Source organism: Sander vitreus, chromosome 16 (genome assembly GCF_031162955.1).
Source record: "Sander vitreus isolate 19-12246 chromosome 16, sanVit1, whole genome shotgun sequence".
NCBI classification, from domain to species: domain Eukaryota; kingdom Metazoa; phylum Chordata; class Actinopteri; order Perciformes; family Percidae; genus Sander; species Sander vitreus.
The window spans coordinates 24,592,778-24,609,762 of record NC_135870.1 but is presented as its reverse complement, the minus strand read 5'-3'; the positions used below and the strand labels follow the sequence as shown (position 1 = coordinate 24,609,762).

The 16,985-nt window shown below is 42.2% G+C and overlaps 1 protein-coding gene across 1 annotated transcript in view; it reads right to left on the bottom strand.

The window, feature by feature from the left end:
• Positions 1-15,611, bottom strand: part of LOC144530977 (ephrin-A5b-like) — a 98,959-nt gene extending 83,348 nt beyond the window's left edge. The window contains exon 1 of the mRNA XM_078270817.1: positions 14,541-15,611. Within this exon, the coding sequence (XP_078126943.1) occupies positions 14,541-14,668 (128 nt within the window). The 5' untranslated portion in view covers positions 14,669-15,611. The remainder of the gene's footprint in view (positions 1-14,540) is intronic.
• Positions 15,612-16,985: the final 1,374 nt, after the last annotated feature.

Here is a 16,985-nt window from a genome sequence, read left to right as displayed (position 1 = left end):
AAGCCAACGAGAGCTCCTAGAAGTCTCTTGCCCGGTTCATGAGAACGTAGTACTCCACTCCGAGGAGACACATCTGATTGGGCGGGGAAGAGGAGCGCTACGATTGGCTGAAGGAGCGCTGACATATTCTGTGTCTTGTCAGCGCTGGGACCTGTTCTCCGCCAGATGCCCTCCTCTCGTCCCCTGCAATGTTTGCAGCCCCACGCACGCGATCCCTCGCTCCGCTCGGCTGCACCCTCTCATCGCATTACTTCTGCTATTCTAACTCCTCTATCAATTATGCACTAGAATAACTCACCCCCGATTGGAGCCAAGACATAAAAGAGGATCATCAGCGCTATAGCGCTGGCAGCGTCTGCCCATGCAGTGTGTTCCCGCCGTGCTGCAGTGATACGCTGGAGCCAAGGTGCCAGCTCCTATAGGACGCCATGCACAAACTAACACATCACAGCGTGGACCGCCATCAGTGTTTTAGTAGGTCAATCAGAGCTCAGTAGGCTAAGCCATGAAACATTATTTAAGGATGATCAACTCCTATTTCAAAATCGACAATCGTTAGCTTTTTTGAAAGATGAATTTTTGGGGCATTTTCTGCAGGACATTGCCACAGGTCGGATTCGACCCCTTGGCCTCTGCGTCGATGAATAAACCCTCTCATGTGGTCTACCAACTTGGCTTCCCCGGGTGCCCAAGATCAATAATCTTGGCACCCAATTTGAGTTATTAAACTCGTTCCGGGGTAATTGGTTTTTCGATGGATTTGTTCACAACAAACATGTCTAAAAAAGTGTTGCGTTGCCGTCGCACTCGTTATCTCAAACATCTTTCAAGCATCAAACCGACATCCGAGCTAAGACCAAAAAGCAACACAGCAACTTCTGAACTGAGCTGAATTAAAAACCCAATGTAGCTTCAACAACCTGCACAACCTTTATGGATTTCCGAGGTTTGACATCAAGTCTTTTTGACTAGTTTGAAGATTATGGATGGATGGATGGATGCTTTATTCATCCCGATTATTTGCATTGTCGATTAATCTGTCAATTATTTTCTCGATTAGTCGTTTGGTCTATAAAATGTCAGAAAATGGTGACGATCAGTGTTTCCCAAAGGCCAAGATGACGTCCTCAAATGTCTTGTTTTGTCCACAACTCAAAAATATTCACAGAGGAGAGAAGAAACTAGAAAATATTCACATTTAGGAAGCTGGAATCACAGAATATTTTCTTGTTTTACGACTCAAACTGATAAATCGATCATCAAAGTAGTTTGGCAATTGATGTATCAGTTGACAACTACTGGATTCATCTTTGCAGCTCCATTTAAGATGAGATGATGTTTTGTCGTGGCCGGATTTCATATAGCAGCTTCAGGAAACTCAAGTCATTTTGTCTTCCTCACTGCTTGATTAGTTTTGTTTCAAACTAGCAAATATCTGTAGAAAGTCCCCAATATTTTAGCTTTTTTTTTTGGCAGTGCTGCTTCTCGCATTGCCCCCAAGTTCAGCAAAGAAAAGGGGGGGAAAAAGCATGACACTGCACTAAAATCAAGAAAAAAAGAATGAAATATTTGAACTTCACATGGATATTTTCCAGTTTTTAGGAAAATCCGACTTTAATAACTCGTTAACAGGCATAAATGACTTCCTATGGAGTCATGTAGGTCTGTCTGTATAAGATGGGGATTTTTTTTTCTTTGCAGTAGTTGAGCGTCGGATCAGGGAATGTTCAAGTGACATCATAGGATTCGTAACCTACTTTTTTTTTTTTTTTTATTCCTTGAAACAAAATGGAGCCGAATTTTGGAAAATGGCTGCCTTGTGCTCCCCGCACCAACGCAGCAGCAGCAGCAGCAGCACATTGAAAAGAGGAAGGCGAAGAGGAGGAGAAGTCAGCCACGTCCTCGTGGAAAGTGTAGCTACACATCTTGGCAGTCTGAGATTTCAATTAATGACCCTGCAACTCAAGTTGTGCGATGATAAAATACCAACAACAACAAAAAACTATTTAATCGCAGTCATTCATCATCAAGGCAACGCCAGGCCAGGAAAAGATTAGTTAAAAAAATAAAAATAAAAAGGAAACATAAAATAAAAGCCCGACATAATGTCGACCCCTGTATTAAAGTGGTGGCGGTCCTGACCTGGATTTCTCCAGGTTGCGTGTCAAGGTTTGTCCAGGCTCTAAATCGTGTGATCACACATCAGCTTTTTGAATATTTTATGGATTCCCAGAGCACCAAGTGTGCTGAAATCCAACAGGAGGAAACACTTTGAGTCCCAACGGACCGGCGAGCCACACGAAAGGGTCCCGCAAAGTCACGGCGAGTTCATGCAACAACTGTTCTTCACACGCAGACACAATCATGACAATTTCCCCCCCTTTCCTTAGTCTGCACCGCGGGTGGCTGAAAAACGGAGAAAACAAGCTGAAACTTTCTCCTCTGTTGCAGTTCAGCTCCAAACCATCAACAGATCAGTGGTGGAATGTCACTAAGTACGTTTACTCAAGTACTGTACTTGAATACAAATGTTGAGGTACTCGTACTTTACTTGAGTCTTTTTCTTTTCATGCCACTTTCTACTTCTACTCCGCTACATTTCAGAGAGAAATATAGTACTTTTTACTCCACTACATTCATCTGACAGCTTTAGTTACTAGTTACTTTACACAAAACACATGTAGTTTATAAAATATGTTTTATCATAAATTAAACTACCCAACGATATAACAGCCTACAAGTCCAGCTGAAATGATCAGACCAACACAACAGTTTGGATCGTTTCCAGTTTCTAAAATGTGAGGATTTTTCTACATTGAGTACTTTTACTTTTTATACTTTAAGTACAGGTTCCTGATATACTTACGTACTTTTACTTAAGTAACATTTTCAATGCAGGATTTTTACTGCATATTTTTATCGGGAATCGACCGATACTGTTTTTTCAAAGCTGATACCGATACCGATTATTAATGGAACCGATAACAGATATTTGGAACCGATATGCATTTACAGTGAAGATGAAAATCTTTAAGTCAAAATCAAGTTTTTGGGATGTTACAAAAATCCAACACAAAACTTAGTTTAAATGCTTTAAGCAATTATTTAATACATTAGAAACTTTCAACATAATAACCAGTAACAGTCAGATAGCGTTGTGGGCGGGACATGAAGTCAGACTCAGTGGTGAGTGGAACCGAAGCAGAGGGACAGAGACAGAGCTGGGGGCGGAGCCAAAGTAGACCACTTTTGAATTCATTAACTGTATCGGTTATCAGGCAAATAAAACGCGGAGACAGAGAATCTGCAAACTGGCAAAAAAAAAAAAAAACAGGCCCCAATAATCGTCCAGGGCCGATAATCGGTCTATACCTATTTGTAACACAGTATTTTTACAGTGTGGTATTAGTACTTTTAAGTGAAGGATCTGAATACCTCTTCCACCGCTGCATCAGATAAAACCCTCTTACCCAAAATGATTCCAGGAGACATTTGAACCGGAGAAACGTAAGCAATTACACCGCAGCGCCGTCTCCCACAAAAGCATATTTTTGCCTCATCAGAGATGTTTTGGGTTTGCCTGCGTGGCCGAAAGACAAACTAGTCTATATCGTACGTGCCGGCACTGTGAATCTCACACGATTCACACAAAAACATCGACAGGAAGAGCAATGCACTCGCACGTCAGCTTTGTCTTAATTTCTTCCAAGATACACAAAGAGCTAAGCAAGAGTCAGCAGCCATTTAAAATCAGGAAATATGGCCCTGATGAGGAGGAACACATACTCTTTAGTTTCAGGCGTCCCTCCAGAGGCCGCGGTGACCCAAATACACTTCCAGAAACATTTACTCCGAGGTTTGGCCCCCGCTGTCAAAAATCATCACACTTTGAGCCAATTGACATTTCAGCTGTAATCATATATGATTTCAATCTACAGACATGCCAATGTTCTTATTGCCTCCATTTGTCTTGAAGCAGAAGAGACAGCGAAGCCTTCCCCGTACTGACATCACAGCTAACGAGTCAAAAACCACAGACTTTTAACAGTTTGGAGTCCAAAGTGAAGCTGAATAATCCAACAAAGAGAGGTATTCACCTACATACAATAATCCAAACATGCAAAAGAAAACACTGCCGACTTCTTTCACTCAGTCCTGTTGAATCTAGAGCTTCAACGATCATTCGATTAGTTGACAAGTCTTAAATTAATCTGCCACTTTTTTCATTGTTTCTTCATTTCATATTTACTTGAATAGGGACAGATGCTTAGACATAAACATTTGTGCAACACATCTCCAACGCACAGCATCGCAGCATGTATAGCTATTGCTAGTTCCCAATGCCCGATGATAATTCATTAATGGGCTTCTTAAATGTGAATATTTTCTAGTTTCTTTCCTCCTCTGTGACAGTAAACTGAATCTATTTGAGCTGTGGACAAAACAAGACATTTAAGGGCATTTGGGAAACACTGATCGACATTTTCTAGACCACAACAACTAATCCATTAATCCAGAAAATAATCAACAGAATTATTCGACAATAAAAACAGCTGTCTAGTTAAATCCACTCATCCTTCATATTGACTCTACTTTTAGAATGGAGTAGAAAATGCACCTTTTAACAGCTACACTGCGAAAAATCTCCCTATTATCAAGTCATGTTGTCTATTATGACTCCTTAAAGTCTGGAGGAAAGAGAAACCAGTGAGTGTAACATTATTCCAGCCTGTTTCCAATACAAATCAACTTGTTTTAAGACTTTCTAGTAAGAAAAAACATAGGCTAAGGCCAACAGTTGCACTAAAATGAAGCCAAAATGTAGAAAATGCTTAAAACCAAGTTAAAATAATCTAAGACTTTGTGTTGACGTTATTCCAGCCTGTCACTCATACGAAGCAACTTTTCTGGAAGAAAAACCATAAAGTAAGGCCAATTGTCGCACTAGAATAAAGACAAAATGTAGAAAATGATTGAAACAAAGACTTCTACAGCCAATAATACAAAGAGATTTATTGGTCAAATTTTTTCATTGCAGCTGTAGCGTTCTCTGTCAAACTTTCACTGTTTTTTGGACTCTAGTTTCCAAACCAAAAAAAACTCCTGTTTCACTATTTTTGGGTGTTTGAGGAGTCTACAGAGGGGCTGTAGCATTGGCCAAGCAGCCGCCCTGCACTCTTTGTGATACTGTGTGCTGCCCTACAAACCAGCAGCAGCCTTGCCCTGTCTGTTAGCAGCTTAGTGGCTCTTTAGGAGCTTTTTTAGAGGCCGTTTTCCGAAGCTTTACTGCAGTCATTAGGAGCTAAGGCTGATTAATGTGAATGGTCAGGCAGGGCCTGGCTTTCTGAGGGGAGAACACAGAGGGGTGAAGGGTCCCACAGGAAGTGTTTTGTGTCTCCACACAAAGGGAGGGCTGACCTCTTAAGCCCCTTAGAGCCTCTTTGCTAATACCCTCACCGGTGCCTACAAAGACACGGGGGATGCCATTTCACCACTCACATTTAAACAGCATACACACACACACACACACACACAAACACAAAAAGATTCAAACGGCAGAAAAGTGAACCTCTGTGCAGCGGAGTGAGACTGAGATTAGGCCTGGAGAGCACCCCCCACTAATCCATTGACTGTCGTGCATATAAAACTCAGGACGGCAAGCTCACACAGTATCTGATCAGGACACTATCAATCTCATCAAGTCATAAAAGTTTAGTTTTCTTCAACAAGTACAAATAATCTTCTACATTTAGAAAGATTACCTTAACCTGTTTCCACCTGTCTAATAGGTTTGGTGATTTTGTTTCTCTTCACATTCAAGTCACAACTTCCCTTCTTTCAAGATAATAACAGGATCAATTCTGGATCCATTCTTGAAACAGGTTTATTATTGTATATGAAAAACAGGTTGGAATAATCATACCGCTGACAGCTTTTCTTCAGGTTTTCTAGATCAAGAAACATTCTAGTGTGTAATTTTTTTTTCACTTTTGAGTGGAATTCAGTCAGATTCAAGTTTTTTCTTGATTCCAGTGCAGCAATTATTTGACTTGTTCTGTCTTCTTTCAAGATAATGACAATCAATTCTAGAACATTCTTGTAACAAGTGGACTTCTGTTGGACAGAAGTCATCCGGCTAGATTTGCTTTTACATATTTTAAGTAAAGATTTCTAAAATAAAGTGTTAAAAATGTAATTTAAAGCTGTGATCTCCCGTATTCTTTTTTTTTCTATCAAGATACCGACAAACAAAAAAGTTCTAAAAATATTCTTGAAGTAGCTGATTTGAAATGGAAACATGTTTAAGTTATCATGCTGCACTGACGGACTTTTTCGCTTCTGCTAAATGGAATTTTCTAGATTTGAAGTGTGATTTTATTTATTTATTAATTTTTTTTTCTTTCTTGATTCCAGTTCAACGATTTACCTCGGTCAGTACTTCAGTCTTCTTCCAAGATAAAGAGACTCAGTTCTAGAACATTCTTGAAACAAGTTGGGAACCTTGATGAAAGGGTCCTGCGTTGGTCGATTCGTTCAATTTTATGTCAAATGTTCTAAATTCAAGTCAAATTTGTCTCGATTCCATTCCATTCATGATTACGGTCACTAAATTCTAGAAAAATTCATGAAACAACTTGACTTCTACTGGAATCAGAATGAAGTGATCATGTTGCACTTTGAAACCAATACTTTTTTGAGCTCAAAACCTTTTCTTTTCAAATTGAAAATTGAAAATTTCAAATTGCTTTTGATGAAGAAAAAATAGCAATCGAAAAGAAAATGCACCAACCTGCAACACAATGACTGTAACCGCCAGTGCATTTGGTGTGCCAAAGCACAGAGAACAATTGCCGTGAACCAATAAAGCGTCCACGTTTATTAGTAACCTTTCGTCACTGCTTCCTGTCAATCAGCCCCTGTCAGCCTGAGGGCCTCGCCTTATTAGTGAGAGCGTAAAGGGAGGGCGGGGGCGGCCTCTCTCTCCAGGCAGGGTCGTAGAGAGCATGGGGGAATGTCGGGTGTCTCCACAGGACAACTGTACCCCCCCCACCCCCCCACCCTATCTGCGGAGATCTGAGTCTATGGAGCTCAGTCTTGTTAAGTACATTCCGTAAGGCATGACTGATTAAAGTACTCTGATTGGTAGCAAACGGGCACGATATGACAAAGTACCACACTGGAAAAAATACTCTGTTACAAGTAAAAGTCTGTTGTATTGTTGGGTAGTTTAATTTAAAATAAAACATTTTATAAACTGCGTGTGTTTTGTTTGCAAAAATCTTAGTTTGTAACCAGTAACTAAAGCTGTCGGATAAATGAAATGGAGTAAAAAGTACAACATGTCCATCTGAAATTTAGTGGAGTAGAAGTAGAAAGTGGCATGAAAAGAAAAGACTCAAATTTTTACTTAAGTACAGTGCTTGAGTAAATCTACTTAGTTCCCATTCCACCACTGGCGATGTGACGCTCTTTTCATTTCAAGCACTGAGAGACTAAAGTGCTGCGAGCAAGCTTAATACTGCTGCACTTTGTAATAAAATGGAAAGTAAACCTCAGATAAGAAGCCTCTCATCCTCACTTTATTGATAGTTTCTGAACCCTACTCTGCAGGAAATCACATTCAGCCAGGCTCTCTTTGATGCCTTTAGAGATTGACACTTCCTCAGGGTGGAAACATTGGTTCTGACCCCACCCTGGGACTCCGCGGCCTGGACACTGTTTCCTCTGTCGTAGCCTCTGGCCTCTTATGAGGAAGTTTCTCTCACCCCCGCGACTGTATTGTCCTGTCCTGTTATAATCCCCCTTGCCCCACCTCCTGCTCTCAGTCCGTCTCTCTGTACAGCTAAAAGCCGTCCATGGGCCGCTGAGTTCGAGCGGAACAATGGCGCTTGGGAGAGGGCTGCGGTCCTGAGGTCCAGTCAATATTTGGACGTGGTTTGCCTTTTTGTGCCTGTTTTTCAATCCAAGCGGAACCGAGCGGCAGGGAGCCAGGGAAAAGGCTGAGAGGGGGAAAGCGAGGGTAAACACAGGGAACAATGCGATCGGGGCAACTCACAATGCCACTGAGAAACTATCACAACATCAGCTGGCCACCAAGTGAAAAGTGGAGTATTGTTTCTTTAAGTGGAGATTAAAAAGAGAGCAGAGTAAGAAAAGCAAATAGCGGAGGTTGTTCTGCTATGATAAGAAATGTGCGCAAGCGTCGAGTCAAGGACCTTAAGTACCATTTCTGAGGTATTAGCTCAACCAGAAGCAATCAATTATGTCTTGAAACTGAGAGGAAAGAGACAGTTTGGATCGTCAGGGAGGTCTTCTAAGTCAGTGATTCCCAACCAGGGGTATATGTACCCAAGGGGGGCATGGGGCAATATTGTCGGTTAGCTACTAATTTGAAAATTTAGAAATGATGGTTTGAGTAAAAAAATATATACATTAAGTCAACTGTAAGAACACTGCATGTTGCAGTTATGTAAGAGAAAACTAGTTAGCAAGCAAGCACAGAATTTAAAACGGGTAGCAAAAAGTAATGACTAAATGGTAGAAATAAATAGCTAGAAGTAATTGCTAAACAGTTCAAATGATAAGTTACAAGTACTGGATAAATGGTTGAAATGAAATGGATGGATGGTCAATGTTCAGCTTTGTTTTAAGTAGTAGCAGCCCAGTATGCTAGTTTTAGTCAATTGCTGACCAAACCAACCTTAATACTGACAGTTTAATTGTATAAAAAAAAAAAACAACCACTTTTATATAACGAATAGTGTTACACATTTGGACAATTAGTCCTACAAACCATCCAAAGATTTGGGTTGTTTATTCCTACCCTCTTATACGGTACACCACCATCATATCTAAACCAGAGAATGTCGGTCGCGGTTTTGAACATAAAGGTTGCAGTTTTAAATGTGCCAAACATTGTCAAACAGGTCACAGTTTGCCTTTGTCTAGGCACAAAAATGACCTGGTTATGTTTACACACCAAATCTACTTAGTTGGGTTTAAGAAAAAGATATAAGATATTACTTCACTTCCGGTTACGTTAGACGTTAGTGCGCCATTTGCTTTGATTCTCAAACAGGACTTGAACCCTGAAGCGAAAGTCTTATGTTTTGTTTGACCCGTCCACCAACCCAACCTGCCTCCTTACATGGAAATTTGGCGCTCTTATAGTACATCACCTTACTTCCTGCTTTGCTCCCGACAAAATTACTAGCCTGCGCCATTACTCTAAATATAGGTCGTAATTGCTGCTTGAACAAGCGACCTATGGGAGTGTTTTTTTGGGGGGAGGACATTCTCCATTTGGAACATAACTTGGGAATTGGTGAAGGGGTACGTGAGTTCATCTGACATGGCTGTGGGGGTACCTCGGACCAAAAAGGGTAGGAAACCACTGCTGTAAGTCAATAATCACACTTAATAACAGAAGTGCAAACGGGCCACTGAAACGATTCTTTGATTGTCTTATGGAGAAATATGTTGCATCTGCTTGGGAAGGCTTTGGATGGGCATTATCAAGGATTAAAGGAAACCCCTGGGGTGACAGTGCGCTCTCTGAATGCTGGAATCCCCCTCTCCCCAGCTGTCAGGTCCTTAGTCCCACCCAATGAGGTTCTTTGATGACGAGGGGTATCAGTTTCCATGGCGTCTGTGACACAAACAGCTTCGGAGATTAGGGACGGAACTCGGCCCTGATTCTCCGTTGATCCCGCCTATCAGCAACAAATAAACACCTTGGGCCACGACAACGCCTGCATGCTGACCATATGGACCCGCGTGGGTTTTAATGAAGCAACTAAATAGCTGGTGAGCAGGGAATTCACTAATAGCTCCTTGTCAGAGCAGCAGTAAATACCCTACTCATGCATTTTATTTCATCATTTGGTTGCCGACACAGACGGCAAAGCTGACAAGGAACATCTGTGACTCATTTTTCTTACACGAGCATTTCAACCATGAACGCTACAGCTTTTATTTTACGGGTTGTGACTTATTGTCTTCATTGGGAGGCTTCTGTATCGGTGCCACTTTCTTATAAAGCTGTAACTAATGCCTTTATTAATGGTTGATACCGGTATTAATAGCACAAAAAGGACAAATGTTTGGATTGCTATAATCGAATCTGATGAAACACACAGTCTTAAATTGTAACTAATGGCTTTATTCATGTTAATAAATCATTTGTTAATACTTCATATATCTACTAAGGATTGTGTCTGTACTAAAATTCATTCATTTTGACATTTACAGCTTTCTAATAAGGCATACTTTATAAAGGGTTTATAAGTTGTAATGTATGGTTAATAATGGTTAATAAATCAGTTATTAATGCTTCATAGATCAGACATTAGCAAAGAGCTAATTCCACCACAACCTCTGATCTATTTATAAATGATTTAATTAACTAATCACGGTTCAGTTAATACCATGGTTTAGGAGTCACGGTTTGGTTTATACCATGGTTTAGGAGTCACGGTTTGGTTTATACCATGGTTTAGGAGTCACGGTTCAGTTCAACGAGGAAAAAAACCCAAATGCATAAGGATCCCTTTCTTTTGATTTATTCTGAACAGACAGTGCAAGTCTTCAGATGTAAGTCAATGTAAAATGTCAATAAGTTATTTATAAATTGGTTTTGTTCTACATGTTCTGAAATAAATGATTCAATAACATGAATGAATCCATTTGTTACAATTTTTTTTATAAAGTATGCCTTATTAGAAAGTGGAACCAAGTATGATTTATAAACTAGATTCTGCTAACAATACCTTGCAGTACACCCACCAAGCATTACTCCTCATTATTCTTCTATAAATTAATCTAAAACCATTCTAAGTCTACAACTAAAAGGAGTCACGTCAGTGTTTAGCCATGTACTCTTACCAGATTTTTGTTAAATTTGTGAAAGTTTTCTAAATCTAAATTAGAAGCATTCCCAGACTTTCCAAATTCCAAACTATTTGCACACTTTGACTAATGGACTGACTCTGAGTAGACCGAACAATGCAAAGCTTTCACTCCAGCATCTACACTAAATTAATTACATTTTGACATATAAATACCAAAATGGCACAATTATCTAAAGCCCTTTTGGTTGGTTGTTGGAGAGATCTGGCATCGGAAAAACAACTAAGGGTCATTACATCAATGGTATCTCAGCAGTTTCTCTCTAACAAGGCTCCCTGATACTGGAGTTTCATTTAATTGCATTAGGTAGCTTATACAAGCACAGCTACTTTCTGTTATTATGGAAGCTTTTCAAACGCCAGGAGAAGCTGAGCCATCCTCAGGGTTGTACTGTACTCCTCCTCTCCTCCGCTCAGAGTCCTGCTCATCTGATTCTAATCAGCAACAAGCATCAGGGCAGGAAGATGAAAGCAGAGCAAACATGGATGCACGTTTATCTGAATTACAACAAAAAAAAGGTTCCTTTCAGCCCCCTTTGAAACAATAGAAAAACACAAAAATGTCATTGCATTTTCATTTTTCACGACTCACTTCCCATTTCAATTCCAGAGCTCCTGTAGGGGATTTCATGAATGGCTGAGTATGGACTGCTGCTCCGGATGCCATTTCTCCCCACTTTGGTCAAATATGCAGCAGAGAAGGCAGAAGAGGGGGCTGAGAAAGCTCATCTGGAAGTTGGGACTGTACCACAGCAGGTTTCCCTGAGCTCCAATACTGAGTATGGTTACATTAAACAGCAGGGACCCTGGGGCCCTGCGAGCTTGTATGGAATACGGTTAGGTTCTGCTGCAGGTCAGGGGGCCCCCAGGCTTTAAGCACGGCCCTCTCTTACATTATACAGCCGGGGTCAGGTTTAGATTAAAGTCATGAATGAGAAAAGGAGACAGTCATTTAGAGTTACTCATTTATTTAGCCTTCATTCTGCAGAGACAAAGCCCAGGCGGGGTGCCGTGCCGAGGCCGTCACTGGGCCCCATGGCAGGCGGTACTGCCCCGGTTTTGACCCTGACAACGGTCCCCTCTGTGCTGCTTAACCTGCAACTCGCCTGGTTACTACCAAGTGTGTGACCTCAGCATGTGTGGATCTCTCACAAGGCCGAGCACCACGCTGTGCCTTGGCCGCAGTTGAAATACCCCTGTGTACCCCCTTATTGTCTGCCCCAGTGTGGGCCAGGGGGGGAGGGGAGGGACCCTTGGATGGGTGAGCATGGCAACCAAGAAACCAGACTTGGGAACTGGGAACTGTTTGAAAGAGACTGTCCTCCCCCGGAAAAAAAACGCCCACATAAGTCGTTTTGTACAAGCAGCAATTACGACTCATATTTACATTTGTAGTGACGGCACTAACTACTGTAAGAGCGCCAAATTTACGCGTTAGGATGGAAGGTTGGGGTGGTGGATGGGTCAAACAAACACAGGACTTTCACCCAGGAGCCGGGGGTCTGAGTCCTGTTAGAAAATAAAAGTAGAATGAATAAATAGAAGCGAGATCTTTCAACTTTACGTGTAAAGAAGCATCTAATTTGAAACCAAAGCACAATCTTTCAAACATAACTAAGTCGTTTTTTTGTGCCAAAAGCTAACCAAACTGTGACCGTTTCATAACGTTAACGACGTGTTTAAAACCGTGACCGTTACTATCTCTGGTTACTATAAGCATCCATTCTGGGCTTTTTCCAAAGTTATTGTTGCTTTTTTCCACATTTTTGTTGCTTTTTTCAAGGGGTTCTTTTTGGACAAAAATGTTATGTTTCAATGTTTTTTTGTTGCTTCTTTTGGAGTTTTTCTTGCCTTTTTTTGGCACTTTTTCTGATATATGTAGCCTTTTGACGTTGAACAATCAATGTATTTGTCTCTTTTCTCAATACATGCAGACATGTCCCGGGACCTCTCTGGATAGTTGGGGAGCTCAATCCCCACAATGTGGAAACCAAAGTTACGCCCTTAGATATAAGGTTGTATTTCCCGCCACCTCTAGGGGTGTTAGGTTATGAAACGCTCCTGTGGGTCGTATTAGGGGGTAGGGAACAAACCACTGATATCGTAGTATGATTTTGAAGACTTGTCGGTTTGAAAGCCAAGAGAAAATTAAGAAGAACAAAAAAAAAAAGCCTGTGAGTGGGACAGAAAGCCGTTATCAGACTCAGATATCTGTCTGTTAGCGTAGCAGGAACCCCTCAGCCTTTGATGTCACCGCCACAACATTTGCATTCGAATAATTAACACCCTGTCAGCCCAACAGACCAGTTTCTCGCTCCTGAGCAAATGTTGATATCATTTCTTGTTCTTTTATTTTGACTCATGCCGAAACTGTAGCCAGCTAATACCAGAGCAGAGAATTCCTGTCCAACTGAAACAAAGTGACACACACTCATTATATCACTAAGTGTTCCAGTGCCAAGGCCATGACACTGAGTCACCCAGGGAGGAGTCCTGACACATTCAGGAGGGAGTCTAGGAAGAGAAATGTCACTTTAGTATTTAAACTAGAAGGATCAGGGCTCATATGAACAGACATGTTTTTGTGTGTGGGGGGGAGGGTGACTTGTAGTAATTTAAACCAGGAAGCAACCTAAAGTTTTTCACTGCAGGTTTTTTTTTTTGTCACTAAAGACAACAAAGACACTCAATGAGCACTTTCTGTGCAAAGCACTGTCACTGTGACAGCAGAATAAGCCACAGAAACTCTTAACTCCACCAAAAAAAAAATATATATATATATATATATATATATATCCAAAGACAAAAACATATCTACAAAGTCTCACAGGATGAGTCTCCATTTGGCACAAAAGCAATTCTGTCAATTCTAATCGATGACAGCAGACTGGAAGCGACTCAGCCTTATTTCAACGCCGCGGCGCAGCTCAGCCGAATGCATCTGTGCCGGCGCTTGTAACCCTCCTCATATATTTCATTTCCCGAGCCGAACGTGCAGCAAAAACATTGAACATAAATGCGTAATGGTGCGTAATAGCGGACAGCCCTGTGTGAGAGCGCCTTGTCCCTCTGTCAGGTCATGATGTATGCCGCTACGGTGTTGCACAAACATTGGTTCAGATATGGAGGATTATTAACTGCAAGCGTGACAACAATCCGTCAGGGAAGACAAAAACAAATAAAGGTTGTAGTCAAGCTCTAACATAACAAATACTAAACCTCGTGTGTGTGTGTGTGTGTGTGTGTGTGTGTGTGTGTGTGTGTGTGTGTGTGTGTGCGCCGAAGAGGAGTTCATAATGGTATAACTCAACGCAAATGTAAAATCATAATACGCTTTGTTGCAAATTGACGTAATAACAGAACCGTCTTTAAATTGTGAATAGGCTATATGAAGTGGCGTTTTGTTTAGCTTCTAAAGTGTGCATGTCTTGTGATGTCTTAAATGGGGCTCAGAGTGTAGGCTACACACTGTACATTCAGTCACTCAACAATCAAACTGCTGCAAGTCGGTTAGAGTGCAGCAACAACCGGGCCACACCAAGGGTGAAGTCCGCCGCCTCCAGCGGGCGGAGGGGGCCCGTGTGCCGGCGCGTTCCTGCGGAAGAGCGGTGCTCACTCAGCGGGGTTACTTACTTTGGGTTGGTGCGGTTCCAGTACACGGCGTAGCGGTCCGTCACCACCTTGGAAGCCGGGTCCTGGCCGTACACACACACCGCAAAGATGAGTGTGAGGAAGAGGAGGATCATTTCCACCTGCGGCATATTGGCTCTGGAACTCCGGGGAAGCCAAGGTTGATTCCAGCCCGTCTCTCTCTCGCTATCTATCTCTCTCTTTCTCTCCTCTGGTTCGGCTTTTTAAGGATTCTGCTGGAAGTGTTTGGTGAAATGTCCACTTGAAGCGTTTTATTCCCGCACAGACGTAGAAGCTCCCTTCTCGGAGTTTAAGAACTAAGAAATAAAAGCCTAAATATCTCTCTTTCGTTTCTTGCTCAGTCCTCGGTTTGTCAGTCAGGTCAACGACTTTGCACCAAATGCTCACTCCTCCACTCGCTTAAATGAAACGAAAAAAAAAAAAAAAAAAAAAACAGATCTAGGATACTTCAAGTAGTGAATATAGTCGCTGGAAATCCACAATATTTCTGCCTGAACAATCTTCCTCCGGCTCAACTCCGCGCGGCGCAACGAACACTTTTCTCCAACTCGCCTTGGATTTCCCAGAGAGGAGCTATACGCAGTGGAAAAAATATCTAATACAAACCCAGAGAATTAATTCCCCACAATACAAAGATAAAGAGAGCAGAAACTCAGTCCTTGTGCCGTAGCGGTCTCCAGCTTTCAGAGTCTCTCCTCCTGTTCGCTGGGAATGAACCAAGAAGCCCCCCCCCCCCCCAAAAAAAGAAAAAAGAAAGAAGAAGAAGAAAGAAGACTTAAAGCTTCAGCTCCGGCTGAACCCTCGGCAGCACGAGCGCTTCTGCTGTGCCGAGCAACAACGCACGCAGTAAATTAAACCCTTTCTCGTAAACACACACACACACACACACACACACAATTATGGAATCTCCGGGTTAAATGTTCCGTGGCGCACGGCTCCGCAGCATCACCGAGAGCGCACGAGAAAGCGGTGTTATCACTGTGGAGGAAGCGAACCAAAAGTGTGCAGCGCTCCGGCTCCTGCGGCCATGCTCTCTCCCGGACAAACCCCCTAGCTTCCACCAACACCCCTTCCACCCCCCCCCCCCCCCAACTCTCTCTCTCTCTCTCTCTCTCTCTCTCTCTCCTTCTGTGCCACCCAGGGCCACACTGCAAGAAATGTCCGCCTTTTCTTTTTTTTTGCAGTTGTGGGGTTTGGATTTTTAGAGACTTGTTTGTTTGTTTGTTTGTTTGTTTGAATCTTCGGGGTGAAATTAAATCAAATCAAATCATGCAAATGCATTGATCAGCTTTGCTTTGTTCTCAATTTTGTTGCGATGCTCCACGTGTTCACAGGTTGCAGATAACGCCATCAAAGCACAGATGTCCCTTTTAAAAAGGGGAAAAAAAAGACGAAATCAAATGTTACCATTCTGTGCAGTAATGGATGCATTTGATGGCAGCGCGGAGAGGCTGTCGTGATGGATCGCATCCATCTGGTTTCTCGTGCAGCCTGCTTGTTGCTGCAGATATTTCTTGCAGTGTACAGTTTCACGGTTGCGCGCAGTCTCATTGGCTTTCCCATGCCGGCAGACAGATCCCAGGTCATTTCATTTCAACAAGGTGCACGACAAGCTCTTTCGCCGGATAAACTTTCCACTCGTAATGACACAATCACAATTACGGAAGAGGACGAGGGCCAATGTGGAAAATGTCAGAATGCTGAGTTTAAATTCAGAATTCTGAGGGGGGGGGGGAAAGTTTAAAGTTAGAATTCTTAGAATTCTGAGGGGAAAAAAAAACTTGGAACTCAAATATATTTTTTTACATTGTCTCTTATCCTTTTCCGTACAATCTGTCCAGTTCAGTTGATTTTATTGGGGCGACGCCTGCAAGTCGAGCTGCAACGCTGTATACACATGTGACACGCTTCACACTCCGTATCATTAACCAAACACACCCCATCAATTTGGCGGTCTGCTGCCCTGCTCCTGTATCGCTGCCTGCTTTCAGCCCCACCACCACCCCAGCATCCACCTGCAGGCTCCGGCCAGGGGGGAAGCTACTTTATCATCACTCCCCAATATCTCATGTAAAAACAAACCGCAGGGAGTGATGAGGTCGGACTCTGGCCGCCAAAACACAACATTCTGCTGTTATAATAAACATTTCAAGCGTGAGTTGTCTGACTGAACCAAAGTTCAGCTGTTTGTAATGCAAATGAACTCCTTTTTATGAATGTACTCAAATTATTTGTGTTGTCAGTAAATGCTTTGCTCTCCCAGTGTTTCTGCCTGCCACAAAGAAATAGTTTCCAACTGGTTTCCAGACAGTTCTTTAACTGGCAAACATTGCCTTGAAATCAGTAAAGTATGTCAGCTGGCAGAGTTTTCTCTTGTTTGGGGGGGGACTACATTTCCATTCTGCACTAAATGACCACACCAGACAC